The following is a 16,944-nucleotide window of genomic DNA, read 5'->3' as shown; positions in this document are numbered from 1 at the left end:
ACAAGAGGCTATTTAGTGCAATGGTTAACTGATGAGTTTTAGTCGGATGGAGCCAGGCTCTAACCTGAAAGCTAACTAGTGGTATTAAGACACTTAGGTAAACTACTGAACCTTCCAGAAATTCCTGGTAGGCCTGCAGGCTGGGTACTCAACCTTCCTGAAACTCAGTAACAAGAATAATAATATCAACACCTCACAGCCTTGCTCTAAGGGTCAGTAAGATACATATGGAAAGCATTTATTTCCTGAAGTGCTGGCACATTAAAAATACTCCAAAGAGCCCGGATGATTCTCAGTGGTCTGGGGTGCAGGCTTCAAACCTGTAGCTGTCTAGCGACAGAGTGGTTCATTTCCACCTTTCGGGCGCCAAAAATAAAAAATAAAAATAAAAATAAATAAATATACTCCAAAGATTGTGGTTATTACTTTTATTATGTATATATTAAGCATGTGCTTAAGGTCCCTAATTATATAATTTAAAGAGACAGATGCATCCCTGAATCATCTCGGATTCTGCATTTAATGGGAGTGTACTTAAAACAGTAACTGTAGATGGAAAAAATGTGGAAGAATCTTTATTTATTGGAGAACATTTCTGCTACCATGAAATTTAATATTTTGTTTAGTAGATTCACTGCTATTTACAGGAAACAAGAGTTTTTTTTTAATTAAGAATGTTTATTGGCTATTGACTTTAATAGATTTACATTTAAAAAACATTTTCTCAACTATGCTAATAAAAAAAGACCCAGGTAATTGGATGATATAGGGCAGACTTTCCAACATAAATAACTCACACATTTTATATGAATTCTGGGATATTTAGCAATACTCCTCCAACAGGAATATAAATTTATGAACAAGGTCCATCCAGAATATTTCAAAACAATCAGATCCTTGAGGACAAAGATTCTGTCATACTTATATAAAAGGACATATTGTTTATGGAGGACAGAGGTCACAGGAATGTCCATGAATTCCAAAATTCGTGAATTCCAAAACAGAATTCATGGACATGCCTATACCACTAATAACAGAAAACTATATAGCCTGACAGGTGGTGACGCAATGGACAGAGCCTCAACTTGGGACACTAAGTCCAGATTTGGAACCCCGAGGTCACCGGCTTTAATAGTGCAGGCTCATCCGACTCGAGCACAGACTTGCCAGCTTTTTTTTTTTTTTTTTTTTTTTTTTTCATTTTTCTGAAGCTGGAAACAGGGAGAGACAGTCAGACAGACTCCCGCATGCGCCCGACCGGGATCCACCCGGCACGCCCACCAGGGGCGGTGCTCTGCCCCCCAGGGGGCGATGCTCTGCCCATCCTGGGCGTCGCCATATTGCGACCAGAGCCAGTCTAGCGCCTGAGGCAGAGGCCACAGAGCCATGCCCAGCGCCCGGGCCATCTTTGCTCCAATGGAGCCTTGGCTGCAGGAGGAAGAGAGAGACAGAGAGGAAGGGGGGGGGGGGGGTGGAGAAGCAAACGGGCGCTTCTCCTATGTGCCCTGGCCGGGAATCGAACCCGGGTCCTCCGCACGCTAGGCCGACGCTCTACCGCTGAGCCAACCGGCCAGGGCCACAGACTTGCCAGCTTGAGTGTGGAATTGCCGGCTTGAGCCCAAAGGTCTCTGGCTTAAACAAGGGGTCACTAGCTCGGCTAGAGTCCCCCCTTACCCCCATCAAGGCACATATGAGAAACAACCAATGAACAACTAAGGTGCCACAACTACGAGTTGATGCTTCTCATCTCTCTCCCTTCCTGTCTCTCTCTTCCTAAAAAAGAAAAAAAAAAACCATATATACGGGCATCCAACAAATAAAAATGCAGTAACCACATAATTTTTTTAAATGTTCAGGAATATCCACTAAAATGAACAAACAGCAAAATATAGCACAATAACATAAAACAAATATATTTCACACTCCTACAACAAAATAAAGGCATTTCAATTGTTGTTTTTATAAAAACTATGTGTATACATGTCTGTATGTATTCTCATTGAAAACTTCATAAATACAGAAAAGCACACACAAAAAATAAAATCACCTGTCACATAATCAATAGGAATGTCACTCCTTCAGCAAGAGCATAAAAACTCACAGAATCAGAGAGGATCTGGGAAGATCTTTCCAGCCTCTTTAAAATCCGCTTTAAAATCCATGGGCCAGGCCTGACCTGTGGTGGCGCAGTGGATAAAGCGTCGACCTGGAAATGCTGAGGTCTCCGGTTTGAAACCCCAGGCTTGCCTGGTCAAGGCACATATGGGAGTTGATGCTTCCACAGCTCCTCCCCCCTTCTCTCTCTGTCTCTTTCTCCTCTCTCTCCCTCTCTAAAAATGGAAAAAAAAAAATCCATGGGCCTGACCTCTGTCAGGGCTCTCAAACATCTGCTGTTGCCTGACTCCTGGAACCCTGCATTTCTCCTCAGGCCGAAAGTGATCAAGAAACAGGAACAAGTTAGGCTGTAACTCTAGTCTAAAACTCTTTGTTCCCCAAATATTAGAGCTAGGTGGAATCTTAGAAGTTCATTTAGTCCTGTCCACTATGCCTGTCTCCATTTATTCAGGAGGAAACGGGCAGGAAGAGGTGAGTAGCACCGAAACCCAGTCCTCTCACCGCCAGCCCGAAGCTCTGTCCAAGTGAACACATGGTGAAGGAATCTCCCCAAGCGGTGCCGCTACAGTGACTGTGTGATTAATGGGCCTGTCAGACTATTCATGAACCTGCAGGGCAGGCTACAGTGGACCTGTCCCACCAGATGCAGCCAAGTAAACCTCCAGTTAGCTCTGGAAGACAAGTCACAGATAGACCATGTAGCCAAAGCGAGGAGTGTGCCCTGGAGCCACCAGTCATGGGAGCCACGTGGGAGCCCACATTCCATGCAGATGAGAGCCTGGTTAGATGGCAGGAGCCACTTCTGATTGACTGTACTGCTGGGCAGCTTGGAAGGCAGAAGTGTCCAAAAGAGGCCTGAGAATATAATTTTAAAAAGCCTTTGAATCAACCAGATTCCTTCTCCAGTCAACAGGCATGTGTCTACTAGGCCATGCTGGTCATGACCAAGCAGCTCCCATTAGGCTCCAATCCGACACAGTGAACCTCAGCGTCTCATCACTGCCACTTCAAGGCTGTCTCCGCACAAGTAAGCTTTTGCTTTTGACTAAACGAATCTCTACTGACTAAAAGAGTTAGCACAGAAATATTAAAGGTCAGCCTGACCAGGTGGTGGCACAGTGGATAGAGCATTGGACTGGGATACGGAGGACCCAGGTTCAAGACCCCAAGATCGCCAGCTTGAGCATGGGTTCATCTGGTTTGAGCAAATCTCACCAGCTTGGACCCAAGGTGGCTGGCTCGAGCAAGGGGTTACTAGGTCTGCTGAAGGCCCGCGGTTAAGGCATGTATGAGAAAGCAATCAGTGAACAACTAAAGTACCACAACGAAAAACTGATGATTGATGCTTCTCATCTCTCTCTGTTGCTGTCTGTCTGTCCCTATCTATCCCTCTCTCTGACTCTGTCTCTGTAAAAAAAAAAGAAAGAAATATTAAAGGTCATGGTTCAACTCCTTCTGATCAATCCAGGTCACCTGTCTTTATAAAATGTCTTTAGCCTCCTGTGGGCAGTTTGGTACAGGCATTCCTTATCTGAGCAGACCTAATTCTCAGATATAAATGATGAAAGCTAAGATCATTTCTTATTCTCTTCTCCCACGTGACAACAGTGGCACTGGCTCAGCGTGAAGTCAGACTCTACATGGCAGGGCTCAGGATGCTTGCCTGAGGATGAGCTCTTTCAGCTGGGCCAGTCTGTCACTTCTCAGAGCTTCCCGGATGGAGTGGAAAAACCCAAAGTAGTGTTCAAAGTTGTGTATCATAAGCAGGACACCAGCCAGCAGTTCACTGGTCACCAGCAGATGGTGGACATACGCCCGGGTGTGATTCTTACAGCAGTAACAGGAACACCCTCTCACCAATGGGCCAAAGTCTTCCTGGTACCTGAGAGAGGAAGTTAGAATGACACTCCAGAAAGGGATACAAAACTCCACACCCGAGGCGCTCTGTTCCGCCGGTGCATAACCGGTACAGTTGTAACATCACTGGCAAGTGCACTGCTGGGCACCTGCTTAAGATGGCAATGTGGTCCAAGTCAACAGAGCACAGTGGGCCAGGAGACTCCTCTGCTGCATATAACCTCCTAGCCTGAGGCTTACAAAGGAGCAGCAAAGAGTCCTGTGGTTCCTCCCTCAGGCTGAGACTGTCAGTTACACTGAAGAGGCGCATAAGGTTAGGAAACACTGTTCTGATGAATGCACGTTTCTCCTATTTGCCTTCAGAACTAGTATCAGAAGACATGGTCCAACCTTTTACCTGCATAGCTTTGCAGTTTATAAAGCTCTTTTTTTTTTTGTATTTTTCTGAAGCTGGAAACGGGGAGAGACAGTCAGACAGACTCCCGCATGCGCCCAACTGGGATCCACCCGGCACGCCCACCAGAGGCGACACTCTGCCCACCAGGGGGTGATGCTATGCTCTTTCCCCCCCGGGGCGTCACTCTGTTGCGACCAGAGCCACTCTAGCGCCTGAGGCAGAGGCCAAGGAGCCATCCCCAGCGCCCGGGCCATCTTTGCTCCAATGGAGCCTTGGCTGCGGGAGGGGAAGAGAGAGACATAGAGGAAGGAGAGGGGGCGGGGTGGAGAAGCAGATGGGCGCCTCTCCTGTGTGCCCAGGCCGGAAATCGAACCCGGGACTTCTGCACGCCAGGCCGACGCTCTACCACTGAGCCAACCAGCCAGGGCCTATAAAGCTCTTTTATATAGTTCTCTCATTTAATCTCTTCAGCCACCTTTGGAGACAGGCATTTTGTTGTCATTTTCCTGATGAAGACCACTAGTGGGTTAAGAGGGACGGCTCTGAAGCTCCAATGCCTGGGTTTGATACCTGGCTCAGAAAGTCACTTGGACAAGCCACTTAACCTCCTTCCGTCTTTGTTTTCTCATCTGCAATGATAATAAGGCTATTAACAGTGCCTACCTTAGAGAGTTGTTCCAAAGATTAAATGAGTTAATATAGTAAAAGGTTTGGACACTGCTGAGCACATACTAAGCACTATATATGTGTTACCTTGTATCAACTATTAAAAAGAAGTCAGAATGACTTGGCCAATGTCACACAGGCATGAGCAGTGCTAGGACCCAAACTCCAAGTCTCCATAACTTTGAGTGTAGTGCTGATAATAAAACTACAATTTCTAGCTAAATCTATAATGTATAGAGAATTTTAGATAGGGTGGGGCAAAATAGGTTAACAGTTTTGAGTATTTGAAACACAGAATTTATTCTTATACTATTATTTATTTATTGTATCATTTTTCATACAAACAACTATAAGCCTACTTTTGCCCCACCCTGTATATTACCCTAACATTTTAAAAATAGAAATGAATTTCCTTGGCTATTTTTCAAAAAGTTTTTCTTTTTTTTAAGTAAGAGGCTGGGAGGCAGGGAGGCAGAGAAACAAACTCCCACATGAGCCCCTACTTGGATCCACCTGGCAAGTCCCCTAAAGGGCAATACTCTGCCCATCTAGGGCCCCTGCTCCATTGCTCAGCAACCAAGCTATTTCAGAGCCTGAGGCGAGGCCATGGAGCCATCCTCAGCGCCTGGGGCCAACTTGCTCAAACCATATGAGCCATGGCTGTGGGAGGAGATGAGGGAGGGGAAGAAGGAGAGAGGGAAGGAGAGAGAGAGAAGGGGGAGGAGAAGGGGAGGAAGAGTAGAGGTGGGGAAGCAGGTAGTCACTTCTTCTGTGAGCCTGACCAAGAAAACGAATCCGGGACTCTCACATGCCGGGCTGACACGCTACCGCTGAGTCAACAGGTCAGGGCCTTCAAAAAGTTAAATGTGGTAAACATCATTATTTCAGACCTAAAATCAAGAAGCCCCTGTAAAATAGGTAAGAACTAGGATTTTCATATTCTTTCATAAATTTTCAAGTCTATACTATTACTAGACATTAACAACTCTGAATCTTCAAATGTCCCTTTACATAAGACCAAAACACCCATGCACTAAAGTGAGTATACCAAACTCACAGATAAACCTCTCACTGGTTCACTGATTATTACCACTTTTGGCCAAATATGTGCAAAGTTACAAGATACCCTAATTCATTCTTTATAGAGAACACTATTTCATTTAAGATTCATACTCTATATATAACCAGGATGACTTAAGTTCCTTAAAATAAAAAAAAACCAACTTTGTGTTTTATCTTGAAATCTTTATATTGCACTGTCATTATTTAAAGTGGAAGGAGTAGAAAACAATGTATTTGGTCTAATCTTCATGACAATTCATCTAAAACAATGTCTATGTAGTTTGTTTTCTGAAAAAACAAAGTATACAAATTCATCTGCAAAAAAAAACTTTCTGGAACTGAATTTGAGGTCTAAATAATAGCCAACTATAAAACTATAAATATTTTATAGTCATAAACTGAAAAGGGAAGTTACATAAACTTTTAAAACAGACTGAAATTTAAAAGTCAGAAATTAAAATCCAAACTTCGAAAAAACAATTCCTTACTTTTTTTCCTTCAGATTAATTTCAAATGATGTCATTTCTTGGTTGCAACTGGTTGTTTTAATTTTCTCTGTTTGATCCACATACTTTGTTTCTTCCTGTGTCCCATTTTGTTTTAATACTGATAGACAAACCAACAAAAAGCACTGAATGAATACCAGATAAAGAGTGGCCACTGGGAGAATTTTATTTTAATTACTACTTCATGTCCTTTGACCCTGTGATTCCACTCCTGAGAACTGAACCTCATGAAGAACAGCAATATGTACCAAGATAATCACTGTCCTATTATCTATAAATCTATAATATCAAAATTTTGAGATTCTGCCTGACTAGGCGGTGACACAGTGGATAGAGCGTCGGACTGGGATGCAGAGGACGCAGGTTCGAGACCCTGAGGTCGCCAGCTTGAGCACGGGCTCATCTGGTTTGAGCAAAGCTCATCAGCTTGGGCCCAAGGTCGCTGGCTCAAGCAAGGGGTTACTCAGTTTGCTGTAGTCCCACGGTCAAGGCACATGTGAGAAAGCAATCAATGAACAACTAAGATATCGTAACAAAAACAACCTAATGATTGATGCTTCTCATCTCTCTCTGTTCCTGTCTGTCCCTATCTATCCGTCTCTGACTCTCTCTCTGTCTCTGTAAAAAAAATAAAATAAATTGAGATTCAACAATGTCTAAACAAATTATGGGTACAAGTATGTAACATATAATCTTATTGTCAAGAAATGATTTTTTAAAAACCAGTTAGTGTTTGTGTGTGAATAAATGTGTATGTTGAAGTTATGTCTCATCATAACATAAATACAAATTAATTGGGCTTTATAATTGCCTATGTTCCAAATAGATTAAAAGTAGAACATGGCTTAAATTTATGTACTCTGTTCAGAGACTCTAGTCCTCCGGGGAACTGATTATCCAGAATTAAATGGAGACTTGAATTGTTCCCCTGAACTCTTTGCTTTAAAAAATGGCATTCCTGGACTTATAAGAGAAATACCAGTTCCTATGCAAAGGGCCAGCGGCCTTAAACAGGAGCAAATAGTTAAGTATTTCTGGAAACAGTAATAACAATCTCAGGGCTGGATGAAGGAGAATGGACAGATGGCCCTAGGAAGGCAATTCTGTCCAAGTCAAAGGATGAAGAGAAGTGTGACCCTGAGCATCGAGCACAGGGCTATCCTTCTGCTGCCTACCATGAATTCGTGTGGGTTCTGGGAACCCCCAGCTTTCAGGAAGTCCTCGTCACTACGGGAACTGCTGCCTACATTAGGCAGCTTATTCCTTTCTAATTTTCACTTTGTAATTTTGGCAAAGGACTATAATTTACTCTATACACATACACAAACTTGATTAATAATACTTTAATAAAAATGTTCAAACTATTTCAGTTTTCCTAGTCATAAGGAAATAGCTTTCTCTGGCCAAAAAGGAACTTGTTTGTGCCAGGGAACTCAGTATCAGGTTCTTTTTTCAGAGTTTTGCATATTCATAATACATAGTTATCTCAGTCCTGGTGGAAATGATTAAGCTTGTAATAAAGTCATGAACAGTTATGAAGTGTTTATGGTACACCTATCTACATACATTATATTCTGGCCTTGTCTTAAAGGACAGTCAAGTTGACTTCCCATATGTAAGAATTTGACCAACCTGAGATGTTTCCAGAAGTAATTCTGTTTGGATTAGGTCTTAAGTTGCTTTATAAAAATGCAACATCTTCTGAATGAAATTTTGATAACTTGTGGGGAATTAAATGAAGCTTTAAGGGAAGTTTCTAGCCCTGATCAAATTTGGTGGTGACAACGGAAGAGTTCAAAGGACAGCAGGAAGGGAAAGAAACCCGTTCCTCTGCAAGCCAGAGGGCACACCGAGCTTGCGACATTCTCCTGAAAACCGGGGTGGATGCTTCCAGGGGCCCCAGCCCAAAGTCTGTATCCCTGTCCCTTCACTCTGCCAGTGAAACGTCAGAATCTGAAACTGGTTTCCTTGACTTTGGAATAACTAAACAATAAAGGAAAATGGCAGTACTTCAAAGCAGCATCGGCAGAGGAAAACAGCATTCACATCAGTGTGCAGACAAAGACAAAAAAGTTTTGTTTTTGTGGGTTTTTTTTACACAAAAACAGAGTCAGAGAGAGGGATAGACAGGGACAGACAAGAACGGAGAGAGATGTGAAGCATCAATCATCAGTTTCTCGTTGTGATGCCTTAGTTGTTCACGGATTGCTTTCTCATACATGCCTTGACCGCAGGCCTTCAGCAGACCGAGTAACCCCTTGCTTGAGCCAGCAACCTTGGGTCCAAGCTGGTGAGCTTTTGCTCAAACCAGATGAGCCCACGCTCAAGCTGGCGACCTCGGAGTCTCGAACCTGGGTCCTCCTCATCCCAGTCTGACGCTCTCTCCACTGCGCCACTGCCTGGTCAGGCGATAAAAAAGTTTTGTTTGTTTTGCTTCTGCTCACTACAAAATTACTTCCTAATGTTGATGAGCTATGTGTATAGTATTAAATACCTGGGTTTTATAGACCAATATGCCAGAGCATACAGATAAGAAACAAGGATGGAGTTTTAGGAAACTCTGGCTTTATGGTAAGAACATATTTCTGGCTTGAATCCCAAGCCAAAAACTGATAGGAAATAGAAGAAATTTAAGGATAACACACTGAGATCAACTTCAAAAGACTTACATGTCTCCTCAGGATTCGGCTGGAAGTCAAAGCTGAAGGTGAGGGCGCACCCCCGCTCTGTCACTTGATAAGGGAAAAAACTCTCAAATAAGTCCACCCCTCTTTCAATGCACTGGAGCACCTCATCTGGCCGGCTAACACCACAGATGAGCCTGGGAAAGAAGAACAGTGACATGAGGACAATGCCAGGAATCAGAGTCTGTCCAGAGAGCATTAATGAAAACCGCCAGTCAGAGCTGGCCTGGCAGGCAGGGAATGGTCAGACGTGTGCGTAAGAACCTTTGTTTTGGAGCAGAGACCTGGGCTAGAATCACAGCTCCCGTACTAATTTACTTGCTTTGTTCTTTGGGAAAGTTTCTTAACCTCTTTGAGTTTTAGTTTTCACATCTTAAAAATAAGAGCATTAATATATACCTCACAGAATTGTTGTGAAAATTAATGAGAAAGTTGAAAAAACACAGAGTGTAGTGTTTGTCCCCAAAGAGAAACTCAATAATGGTTGGTTTTCTTTCTCCTCTCATCCTTTCTCTCTCCTTAGTCTTAGACTAAACTTTATAGCAGGCATCCCCAAACTACGGCCCGCGGGCCGCAACAGGCCCCCTGAGGCCATTTATCTGGCCCCCCCGCCGCACTTCTGGAAGGGGCACCTCTTTCATTGGTGCTCAATGAGAGGAGCACTGTATGTGGCGGCCCTCCAATGGTCTGAGGGACAGTGAACTGGCCCCATGTGTAAAAAGTTTGGGGACCCCTGCTTTATAGCCTACCAATCTACCACACAGATTTAAGAGTGCAAAGCTGTGTGCTTTATTTCCCCCTCAAATACTTTGCCTATATTTTTAAAATTAGTTCCGGAAACACATTTTATCTACTGCATTCTTCATAGGTTCATTTACAAATAAATCAACTCTAGCTCTCAGAATCTCAACTCTTCCCAGAGAATCTAGGAGTCTGGTTGGCTTTATTTATGCTTCTCTAGTTTCTCCATTAATAAAACATCTGCATGGTGGAATGAGATGGTCATTTTAGAGGTACTGGGAAAAGTATTCCGAGAATGTTAATGATACTCAACTAGGTGTTGCCACTAAAACACAACGAGGAGATGCACTTGATCAGGGCTGGTTGGCTGCTGTTTCTTATGTTTGTTTTTCTACCGATAGTTCATTTTATGAACTGGCAGAGAAAAGCTTACAGAACTCTGATTTCTAAAAGAAGTCCAAAAATAGGCTTATGTAATATTGAACAACCAGAACACTTAAGAATATGCTGGTTTTTCTGACTATAGCTTCCTTTGAGTAATGTAATATTTTAGAACTCCTCTCCAGCGGAAGCTGGCATTTCTACACATTTATAGAAAGAAAAACAATTCCAGCTTTCAAATCCAGTAACAGACATCTGTGAGCAGTTACCTCAAAGAAGTTCAGAAAACGACTGGAAATACTAGCACTAAATGATCTGTACCCGAAGGAAGCAGACGGGGAGCAGTGAACAGAGAACCAGGTTAGCACTGGAGCAGACGCTGCCTGGCTGACGAAGACAGCCCACCCTGCTGGTGGTCTTCACACAAGTGTAAGCGTGCGTAAAAGGTCATCGAGTTCTACGTGAGATCCTACACTTTACTGCAAGTTATACCTGGATTTTTTTTAAAAAGTGGTAAAATTACAAATATTAGATACAGTGGTGGGATTCAAACAATTTAACAACTGGTTCTCTGCCCTAATGACCATTTCAAGTATAAAAAAATTATATACCAAAAGGTAGTTTATTATTTCATGCATTTAATACTTGTCCCAGAAACCGTGTCATAATGAATAAAGAACAGTATTTGTATTGGCATAACAATGAGGGGAAACAGTATGACACTTGTTCTTATTTAGAATGAGCATCAAATAAACTAATTTGTATGAAACTGTCCTCTGGTCTACATTCTGAAACTAAGCAGAGGGCAGCCTTGATGGAAGCTGCTGCTACCGTCGGCCTCAGCAGACTCAGCCGAGCAACGGCATGGTCAAAACATCACAGGACGTGCCTATGTATAACCGCATAATACACAGCTCCCAGCGCCCGTCCTGCAGCCCACGAGGCTCGGCCGCTGTCCTAATGCAACACTAGCCTCGGTTTGTCTTCCGGCAGCTCGGTGGTGACTGACGACAGCACGTCCAGTCTAGTCTCCAGAGTCGCGGGGTTCCCTTGAAAGCCATCCAGAAGGAAGCCTCCTACGGGCCGCTTGGCCGTCTCTCGCGCTGACCTCAGCCTCTCCTCCATCACATCTCCACCTTCAATCACCCCAATGATGGTACTTTTCTGAAGGACCTAAGAAGAAAGGATGAAATGTTTCTAACTGTTTCTAGTGGCAGAGAGACGTTTGTTTTGGAAGCCCAGTGGACAGAGGAGATCTCAGTGGAGCTGCTGTAGTTGTAGTACGAGGGGACCGACGCTCCCTCTGCCCTGAGAACTACTAGGGATCCCAAAACCACAATTTTCTCCAAATAGGTAAGCAAAGACTGAGGAGAAACTGAGGCAATCAACATACACAGCCAAGCTTTAGCTTAGATTAAAGGCACGCTGTGCAAGTAGAGGAGGAAAAAGACAAAGGAACAGTTTCAGTTTATTTAGATGACTATCCAGGCCTGCTTGAGGCCACTGCCACGGCTCTCAGAGATAACTTTAGGAACTTCAAATCTAGCCATCTGGGGGAAAAAGAAAAGAAAAAACAACTACTGCACACCATCCTCAAAAGCAGCTACTGTACACCATCCTCAAAAGCAGCTACTGCACACCATCCTCAAAAACAAGTACTGCACACCATCCTCAAAAGCAACTACTGCACACCATCCTCAAAAACAACTACTGTACACCATCCTCAAAAGCAGCTACTGCACACCATCTTCAAAAGTAGCTACTGCACACCATCCTCAAAAGCAGCTACTGCACACCATCCTCAAAAACAAGTACTGCACACCATCCTCAAAAGCAACTACTGCACACCATCCTCAAAAACAACTACTGTACACCATCCTCAAAAGCAACTACTGGACACCATCCTCAAAAACAACTGCTGCACACCATCCTCAAAAACAAGTCTAAACATAAAAAATACAGTTATGTAAGTATTAGAAGCATATAGTGAATATTTTTATAATCTTGGTATAAGGAAGACCTCCCTAAGCAACCTAAAGCTTACAAGAAAAGGCTGACATATTTGACTACAAAAACATTAAAACTTCTCTAGTGAAATATATGTACTATCAACAAGGGCAAAGGAGAACTTACTCTTTGGTGGAATAGGTAAGTTTCTACACCATAGAAAAAGCTCCAAAAACCCTCCAAGGAAATGACAACCCTACAGAAATCTAGGTAGCCATGTGAATATAATTTCAGAAAAAGAAATGTGAATGCCCTGTACACTATGGAGAGTTTACTAAACCTCACCAGTAAGGAAATGCAGACTGGAAGCAATTAAGATACCATTTTTGCCCATCACACTGACAAAAAAGCTCAACTATATTTGTATACCCCAATAACTAGTTCAGCCTCACCGGACAGCATGTACACACTTGTCACAATGTCCGTGCCTTTATCTTTATATCCTAAAATTCTACTTCTATGAATTTCTCTTCCAAATACATTTACAGGAAAATAGTTTCAAGATACTGTATTGTTAAACAAAAAACAAGCAAATTTCTGAACATATTATCATATTCATGCTATAAAACCACATGTAGGTATATATATATATGTAAGAATTATATGCATGTATCTGTAAAAATAAGCTTTCAAGGAAATCCACAAATCAAGAGCGGCTCACTGGTAGAACAGAGGGATGGGAGGGAGCCTGGCAGGTTGCAAAGAGGGAGTTTCGCTTCTTAGTTTAAACAGGAGGGGCACAATCAGCCTATCCCTTCAGAAAGAACACTTTGGATACTGTGTGGAGAATGACCTAAGAGGAGCCTGGCTAGTGGATGGGGTAGGAAGCAACTGTCCTAATCCAGGTGAAAGACAAAGGAGGCCTGGCCTAGGGCAGTGCCAGTGGAGTGAAGAGGAGGGGTGGGATTTGAAACCTCACCAGACGGTACAATCAACACAACTTTAAGAACTTCAGATCTATTCAGTTGGGACAATTCACTATCCATTTGGGGAGAAAAACTAGTAAAAGGAGAGGATGAAGACAGTCCAGGGTGACTTCTGGCTCCTGGTTTGGAAGTCCAGGGAGATGGTGAGAACAGCAGACAGGGAATCCTAAAAAAAAATAGTGAAGTTGAGGCAACATGAATATCATATCCTGCTCTGTGTATTCTGAGTTGGAAGCATCAGAAGGACATACAAATTTAGCCACTGTCTAGGCCGAAGGCTGTGGACATGTGTGATACAAATGCAAGGGCCCAGGCTAGAAAGGTAGACACTTGGCACAAGACTGCCACTTCCAGCCCTGCTTCCATGGCCGACACGGCTAACAGACCACTCCCTTCCTGCTGCACCCCGGCCCGCTCCCGGCACCTGGGGCACCAGGGTGTGTGTGTGTGTGTGTGTGTGTAACCCGTTTGCCATCCCCAGCCTAGAGAATGTATGAAGAAAAGAAAGCCAACAACAGAACCTTGGAGAGCTTCAATATTTAAGGGCATTCAAATTCGAGGATCTAGTGAATAAGAGGGAAGGAATAATGGGAAAAGGAAAAGGTGTATGCAGACATACAAAACAGACAGTTACATGGGCTTGCCCTTTACGTGACTGGCACAGCCCAGTCTGGGAAACTGCTTTTCATGGGTGTAAGAAGTATAATAATAAATTATGTCATATATAATTTATTATCTAAAATGGAACACATTAAGGAGTAAAAGAGGCACTATTAACACTGGGAAACAAAATTTTTGTTGCATCCACAAAAACACTTGTTCTTACCTAATTTGAGTGTGCTGATCTCAAATATGACATCAGTTTTTATCTGTAAGCTACAGTTTTTTTGCAATTCAAGATTTTAGGTTTTCATCTTATTGTAAAATTTTCAACATTTAGTTTAACATAATGAAGTAGGATGTCTTCTTGGGCATCATCTTTGTGAAAATATACTAATTTATATAATGCAGTAAATACACTAATGCACTAAAAGATATGACTGTATCAGAATTTGTCTACGATTTTGAAATAGAACATGTTAAAACACTTATTTTAATCATAAAATTTGCGCAATACTTATTTAAATTCTATTCAGGCAAAAATTTGCATCTGTAGCTCTTGCGTTTGTGTACTCGTTGAGAACAATCTCGTTTGATGCTCCAGCAGTAGTCTGCTCATCACTAACAGCTCCAAGATTTTCAGGAAACTTATCAAGGTGAATGTTCAGGAAGTGAATCTTAACGCTCATGTTACATCCAATGTCGTGAAAAGCCAACAGCATCCTTTGAACCAGAAGTTCATAGTTTTCTGTTTTGTTGCCAAGGAAGTTCTTTATAACTGCCACAAAAGACTGCCATGCTGCTTTCTCCTCCTTATTCATCTTCCTGGCAAATTCTTCATCATGTATGAGGATTCGAATTTGAGGTCCATTGAATACACCTGCTTTTATCTTCTCGAAAGACAAGGCAGGAAAAGCAGAAATAATATGTTGAAAGCATTCACTTTCTCTATTCAAAGCCTGAACAAACTGCTTCATTAAACCAAGTTTGATGTAAAGTGGGGGAAAAATGATCCTGTCTCGATTAACTACAGGTTCATTCACAATATTTTGCATCCTTACTTCCAGAGCTTCATGTTTCAGCCACTCCTTCTGTGTGCAGTGTTTCTCCCAAGCTCGGCTGTCCCACAAACACAGAAAGCAAGGATACTTCATGAAACCTCTCTGTTGTCCTAGCAGGAAATTTACCATTTTAAGATCCACACAAATGATCCAGTTATGCTCCTCATACTTCAGTAAGTTGAGGACAATTTTTATGTCATTCTTACTAAGTCATTCAATTTGGGTTGGCTAAACTGCTGGTGGGTTAACTGCTTGGCATCAGAAGAAGACCCTTCAGATTCTACAACCACTTCCTCATGCATCTTATCAAAATATAATACACTTGATCACCATGTTCACTTTCTTCATCCTTAGAAGAAATAAAACCATTGAAAACTGGAACCAGGAGGGTCTCAGAGTGTGGGATAGGTCATATTGCTGAAGGAATATTAGGATATGCGATCATATGCTGTTTTTTCTTGCCAATGCCCTTTGTATGGATCAGACAGAAATAACAGTCACAGCTGTGGTCCTTAGGTTCACACCAAACCATGGGAATACCAAAAGGCATTCCTTCGCGTTTTCCTTTTGTCCAGTCACGAAGCATTGCCTCACAATTATGGCACACAATATGAGGAGCCCAATTCTTGTCTTGATCGCCAAAGGGAACTTGAAAATAGGCAATATATGCACGTGTCACAAATGATGAAATATTGAGCTTTTGACGTTGAAGTGTGTAACAGCCACATATATAAAAGAAGGTGTCAGGACTATTCTTACATTTACACCTACTCGAAGAAGTCATGATTCAATCTTAAAACAAAATAATAGGGTGTTTTTATCAGATAATAATTTTTTACATTTGAAATAACTACAAATATGTAAAAGAGATGTTTGTAAAATATTAATTGCCTGTGGTTATGTTCAATCCAAGAGTCATTGACCTTTAACTCCAATTTAAAAACCAATGCATGCCATTAACTGTAACAAAAAGAAATTAAAATTGCATGAAAATTAGAGCATACACCAAAAAACGAACTTCAGATTTGGAATCAGTGCTGCAGAAATATATAGAAACAGTTCTAAAACCTCATGCAACAGAAAATGAAAAAAAAAACCTGTTCCCCAGTGTAATCACATCAAGAAAATAGCATAAACATAAGGGGTTCAAAAAGAACCCGAGCATTTGCCCAACACACAGAAATGGTGTGAAATGGTGAGGCTGATTGTCACATAGAAGACGGACTTGGGCTCATCCAGCCTTTCTAATAATCATGTTCTGTCATACGCTGTCCTACTTTCTACCTATCAAACATTACTCATCTGACAAGAATGATCTCTGGCTCAAAACAATGGCCATTGAGCCACACTAACAAGTCAGACCCACAGTAGTGTTCCCAGGCTGAACTCCTACTGCAGACATGGAGAGTTCTATTCTGAATGACAACTAAAGCTTCCTCTAATTATTTCCTGTATATTCACTTTATTAGTCAAATTATATTTTTATTGGTAAACTCAAAATAACAATGTTCCTCAGACTGCGCTCACCACAGTGGGATACAATGGCTGCTCAGGGCGGTCCCACATCCCACCTCACAGACACTCTTCTTCCCCCATCGCTCCCCCGGCTCCCGCGCCGCCTGCTCTCTCCACGCCATCGCATCCTTTTCCAGCTTCATCAGCTCTGCCATCAGGGGCCCTTACTCACCACTACATCCTCGTCCCCACCCCATCACACCCAGTCACCATCAGCAAGCATTTGTGGAGAGCTTACTGGGTGTCGGGAACTTTGCTACATGATGAAGATACGAAAATGACACAGACATTGAGCTTAAGGGAGCCACAGTTTAATAAAGACAAACACATAAATCATTGCAGTACAATATGATTGGGGCTATAATACAGCTATCTACAAATGAAAGGGGTGGCAAAGGATGAAAAGAACTTCCTGGAAGGGTAAAG

General features: G+C 42.4%; 1 protein-coding gene and 1 non-coding gene across 7 annotated transcripts in view; one reads left to right on the top strand and one right to left on the bottom strand.

Moving 5' to 3' along the window:
* The first annotated feature begins 279 nt into the window (after positions 1–279).
* TRNASTOP-UCA (transfer RNA opal suppressor (anticodon UCA)) lies at positions 280–366 on the top strand. Its single transcript has one exon. It is a non-coding gene; the product is annotated as a tRNA-Sec (tRNA).
* Positions 367–3,515: 3,149 nt separating this feature from the next.
* The window catches only part of QTRT2 (queuine tRNA-ribosyltransferase accessory subunit 2), a 28,764-nt gene continuing 15,335 nt past the window's right edge, over positions 3,516–16,944 (bottom strand). For 5 of the 6 annotated variants that reach the window (XM_066241357.1, XM_066241356.1, XM_066241359.1 and 2 more), the window contains 4 exons: positions 11,383–11,582; positions 9,273–9,424; positions 6,586–6,703; positions 3,516–3,997 (listed from right to left, as the gene is read on the bottom strand). In XM_066241357.1, coding sequence (XP_066097454.1) covers positions 3,766–3,997; positions 6,586–6,703; positions 9,273–9,424; positions 11,383–11,582 — 702 coding nt within the window. In that variant the 3' untranslated portion in view covers positions 3,516–3,765. Of the gene's footprint in view, positions 3,998–5,694; positions 5,886–6,585; positions 6,704–9,272; positions 9,425–11,382; positions 11,583–16,944 lie in introns of those variants that run through there. The other variant, XM_066241360.1, reaches the window with a different exon arrangement.

Source organism: Saccopteryx bilineata, chromosome 8, assembly GCF_036850765.1.
Source record: "Saccopteryx bilineata isolate mSacBil1 chromosome 8, mSacBil1_pri_phased_curated, whole genome shotgun sequence".
NCBI lineage: Eukaryota > Metazoa > Chordata > Mammalia > Chiroptera > Emballonuridae > Saccopteryx > Saccopteryx bilineata.
The sequence above is the reverse complement of the archived record's forward strand: the minus strand, read 5'-3'. Positions and strand labels throughout refer to the sequence as shown.